This window comes from Orycteropus afer, unplaced genomic scaffold (assembly GCF_000298275.1).
Source record: "Orycteropus afer afer isolate SDZICR_OR568_19922 unplaced genomic scaffold, OryAfe1.0 scaffold00130, whole genome shotgun sequence".
NCBI classification, from domain to species: Eukaryota; Metazoa; Chordata; class Mammalia; order Tubulidentata; family Orycteropodidae; genus Orycteropus; species Orycteropus afer.
The window spans coordinates 6085412-6090817 of record NW_006921717.1 but is presented as its reverse complement, the minus strand read 5'-3'; the positions used below and the strand labels follow the sequence as shown (position 1 = coordinate 6090817).

General features: G+C 40.6%; 1 protein-coding gene across 1 annotated transcript in view; it reads right to left on the bottom strand.

The window, feature by feature from the left end:
• The window catches only part of LOC103200354 (steroid transmembrane transporter SLC22A24-like), a 40135-nt gene that overhangs the window by 10493 nt on the left and 24236 nt on the right, over positions 1 to 5406 (bottom strand). Inside the window, exon 7 of the mRNA XM_007944853.1 lies at positions 4462 to 4676. Coding sequence (XP_007943044.1) covers positions 4462 to 4676 — 215 coding nt within the window. The remainder of the gene's footprint in view (positions 1 to 4461; positions 4677 to 5406) is intronic.

The following is a 5406-nucleotide window of genomic DNA, read 5'->3' as shown; positions in this document are numbered from 1 at the left end:
AAAAAAAAAAAAAAAAAAAAAAACTACTGGAACTAACAGAGAGGTTCAGCAAAGTAACAAGATACAAGGTCAACATACAAAAATCAGTTGGATTCCTCTATACCAACAAAGAGTCCTCTGATAAAGAAATAAGGGAAATAATACCATTTACAATAGTTACTAAAAGATAAAATATCTAGGAATAAACCTTACCAGAGACACAAAAGACCTATACAAAGAAAATTATAAAACACTAGTACAAGAGACAACAAGGGCTCTACATAAAGGGAAGAACCTGCCTTGTTCATGGATAGGTAGACTGAATATTGTGAAAATATCAATACTACCTAAAGCAATCTACCCATTTAATGCAATCCTAATCCAGATACCAACAAAATTTTTTAAGGACATGGAAAAGCCAATTACTAATTTCTAAAAAGGAAAGAGAACTCAGATAAGCAGAGCAATTCTGAAGAAGAAGAACAAAGTGGGAGGTCTCACACTCCCACATCTTAAAACGTACCATATAGCCACAGTACTCAAAACAGCACGGTATTGGTACAATGATAGAGAGATAGACCAATGAAACAGCATCTAAAGTCTGGAAATAGACCCATTAAATGGGGAAAAGACAGTCTCTTTAACAAATGGTGCTGGCAAAACTGGATATCCACTTGCAGAAAAATGAAATAAGACCCATACCTCACCCCATACACAAAAATAAACTCAAGATGGATCAAAGACTTAAATGTAAAACCCAAAACTATAAAATTCATCAAAGATAAAATAGGGGCAAATCTAGGAGCCCTTATTTACTGCATTAATAGACTATCAAACATAACCCACAATGCACAGGAGATAGAAGAGAAGCTAGATGACTGGGACCTTTTAAAAATTAAATTCTTATGCATATCGAAAGACTTCAAAAGGGTAAAAAGAGAACCTACAGATTGGGAGAAAATATTTGCCTATGACATATCTAACAAAGGACTTACCTCCAAAATCTATAGAAAACTTCAACACCTCAACACCAAAAAGACAAAGAACCCAATTCAAAAATGGGCAAAAGACTTGAACAGACACTTCACTAAAGACAATATGCTGCCAGCCAACAAACACATGAAGAATTGCTCACGATCTTTAGTCATTAGAGAGATGCAAATCAAAACAACAATGAAATATCATCTCACCCCAGCAATAATAGCAAAATTCAACAGGACAGAAAATAACAATGCTAGCGAGGTTGCAGAGAGATTGGAAGTCTTGTGCACTGGTGATGGGTAAAATGGTACAACCATTGTGGCAAACGGTATGGTGTTTCCTTAAAAAACTGAAAATAGAAATACCATTTGACCCAGCAATTCCGTTACTAGGAACATGTCCTAAAGAGGTGAGAGGCAGTGCACAAACAGACATATGCACACTTAAGTTCATCGCAGCACAATTCACCATAGCAAAGAGATGGAAACAACCTAAATGCCCACAGCGGATGAGTGGATAATCAAATTATGGTACTTTCATAGAATGGAACACTATGCTATATTAAAGAACAATGGAGGATATGCGAATCATCTCACAAAGTGGATGAGCCTGGAGGACATTATGCTGAGTAAAATAAGTCAATGCAGAAGGCCAAACACTGTCTGAGCCCACTACTGTAAAAAGACAAAGGGTTTGCTTGAGAAAGGAAACTCACTTTGTCGTTTACTGGGGTGGGAAGGAAGGGGAGGGACTAATTTCAGGCTAGTTGGGGGCACACACACAGACATAGGTAAGGGGAGGGATATATGGAAAGAGTCTGTGATCACCATGATAGCATTAGGAAAAGGGAGGACACCAAATTGTGCACATAAGATATAGATGACAGATGCTAATACCTACCAGTATATCCACAATACTGCATTACCATTAACACCAAACACCAGGCTTTGGATAAACATATAAACATCTGAGAAGATCAGATGGGATTAGTGAACAGGAGTATACTCTAGACCAAGGATAGATTCAGCTGAGGCTAATCTTGCACAGAAAACAGTGATACAAAATACCCACAATCCTTACAGGAACAACAGAAGACAGACATAGAGCAATCCCTCACAGACACCCAGACACTGTGGGAGAGAGATCCAATGAATCTCCTGTCTCAGGACCATGGTACTGGGGGACACCTGACTCAATTGGCACATCAAAATACATAAAAGCCTTGTTCCTCATCCTACATTGGTGAGTAGCAACTGGGGTCTTAAAAGCTTTCAAGTGGCCATCTAAGATGCAGCTAATGGTCCCCTATCATCGGAAGCGAAGAAGAGTACAAAAAAACAAGGGGCATTTGGAAGTAATCAGCCCTAGGACACAATGGCCCTCAAGATCAGAAGAACTAGATGGTGCCCGGCTACCAATGCCAACCACTCAGGAAAGGATCAAATCTGGAGATCCTGGATAGAGTGGGAGGAAAAACATGGAACAAAATCCAAAAACACAATAATGATCAGAATTACTGGTTGGATGGAGTCTGGTGAGACACCCAATACTATGGCCCTGGGATACATTCTGAGTCTGGAATAAAGCTTCTTCCCAGGGGCTGGCTCTCAGCCAAATAGTAAACAAGATATACACACAGACCACTCAACCCAGGGTGATGCACCCACATACTCTATGGGGATGCATCCCTTGGAGCAATCGGCCATGGGGCACCAGAGGGGCAACATTCACATGGAGGAAAGGCAGGCCACACAGGAGTGCAGAACTATGAGGGGCACAGGGGGAGGGTTTCTGGGCAGGGAGGGGAGGAGACTGGGTTAGGGTTGGAGATGGTAAATGGGGAGTGAAACTAAATGTACACATAAGGTTGAATATAAAACAAACTCTGCTCTGTAAACTTGCACTTAAAGCACATTTAAAAAAAAAATGGATAGATAGATAAAATTATGAAGAAAGAGCTAAAGAAAAAGAACTTTCAAAAAATATGCAGCTTTCTGGCCAATAAAAAGAATATAATTAGTGTTTAATAACATTGGAGTGGGCTTTTTGGTAGCAAACTTACACTATTGATGACATTCAGGATGAGGAGTGGAGTCCACCAGTTTGGGACTTTTAAAAATATACTCTGATCTGAGAGACAGGTAAAGCATAGTGACCAATCTAGTCCCCTAATCATTATGTATGATCATTCCATCAATTGAGTAAAATAGTCTCCTAACAGTGCCTCTTAGGAGCTCTGGTAGCATAGTGGCTAGGGCATTTGACTGCTATCCAGAAGGCTGGCGGTTCAAACCCACCAGCCACTCCTCGGAAGGAAGGTTGGGCATTCCTACTTCCGTAGTGATACTGCCTCGGAAACCCAAGGAGGGGTCGCTATGAGTCGGGGCCGACTCGATGGCAAACAACAACAACAACAACAACAACAGTGCCTCTTGGCAAAGACATTGAATGTACCACAGACTGGCAGAAGAAGAACAAATCCACGCTGGAAGTCCAGCCAGAATGGTGCTCAGAATCCAGGATGATGAGACTTCACCTCACACACTTTGGACAAGTTATCAGGACAGTCCAGTCCCTGGAGAAGGGCATCGTGCTACAACAGAGGGTCAGTGAGAAAGAGGAAGACCCTCAGTGAGATGAACTCGTCACGGCTTCGGTACCAATTGTGAGGAGGATACAAGATGTAAAGTATTTCATTCTGTGTTAGTCACTATGAGTTAGAACTGACTTGACAGCACTTAACAACAACAACAACATAAGCTTCTTAATTTTCTCATTTCCTTGTCCTACTGTCACTCTTCTACCTCCTGAAAATAATACCTTACTTCCCTGAAGTCAAAGACATGCTCTGAAACAAGTGCTATAGTCATGGTGACTTCATAACAGACTCACAAGTGAACATGTAGGGATCAGAGAGTAGAGCAAGGACTAGACACAAAACAACCCCAGTGCCATTGAGTTGATTCTGATGCCTAGTGACCCTCTGGTACAGAGGACTCATTGGGTTTCCAAAGCCGTAAATCTTTCCAGAAGCAGATTGCCTCATCTTCCTCCCACAGAGACGAGAGGAGGGCTTAATAATAAGGAAACATACTAGACAGAAGAAATGAGAGGGTTCAACGCCTAGTTTGGGACACAATTGTAAGGCGTAGCCACTCCATGAATGTTATTAAAAATGATTCTCCAAAGAGCAAGTGATCAATTACTGTTCAAGAGAAACTGTCAGGAATAAAGGGAACTGATGTCCAGGTTCATCTTTGTTGTGATGACAACATCCTATGTCTGAACCAACTCTTGCTGGCCTTGGCTCTGCAAAAGCCTAGGTCCTACTAACAACCTCTTGGCAGGATTGGTTTCAAATGCCCATAATTGATTTCAGAGAATCCTTTGGCTTTCAATGGCAGATGCCATGCTATTTTTGCTCCAGGCAGGTGAGATCAATACCATCTCCAAGGAATGAGGAGTAGCCACTTCCTTTCCCCAAACTCTTATCTCTCTCACCTTGAGGCACAAATACGGTGACCAGAATGCAAAGTCCCATCATGAACATGAACAATAACTGGTTTATTCGACGACCCATATAATTCAGTGTCAAAGGCACAACGTATCTAGCTGGGAGGCTGACAGCGCCAAAGAGAACCTGGGACAGGAAAATATTGCCTCCCCAGTGCTGCAGGTTGAGGACCATGCCAAAATAGGACAACTGGATTGCCAATCTGCAGGAAAAAAAGGAATGAAGACACACTGCATATCACTTAAAGCTTAAATAACATTCCGAAAGATCTAAGGGTAAGTCCTACCATTGACAATAATAGTCACTGGTGAATGTTAAAGAATATCAAAGGAAAAGGTAATTTCTGTTTTGTAGAACATTTCAATTTAATCTTAAATAAGTCCATTTAATCTTAAATTACCAAAAAAAAAAAAATGTGAAACAAGATATTTAAATGGGCTACTTGTTGTTATAGTTTTGCCTGAGACACCAACCCCCCTCCCCCCAAAAAAAGAGGCAAAAAGATAGCTATTCCAGTGAGAGTTATAAGACTATCCATGTAAATAGGTTGGTGGTTCAAACTCACCAGCCACTCTGCAGAAACAAGACTGGGCAATCTACTTCCATAAAAATTTACCATCTCAGAAACCCAATGGGTTGCAATCAACTCGATGGCAGTGGGTTTTTTGGTTTTGGTTTACCTTTATGTAAGTTATCTGTCAATAAAAAGCTTAAAAAAAAAAAAAAAATCAAAAGCCAAAGGATATTTCATGGTAAAACTTCTCAGTGTTGTAATCTCACTTGATGAATTTGGTGCTGGAATTTGAAGTCCAAAACTTTTATATGTAATTAGATCCCACTGAGTCTTCTTGAGTCAATTTGGACTCATAGTGATACCTCCTTGGGTTTCCGAGGCAGTATCTCTACAGAAGTAGATTGCCCAGTCTTCCTTC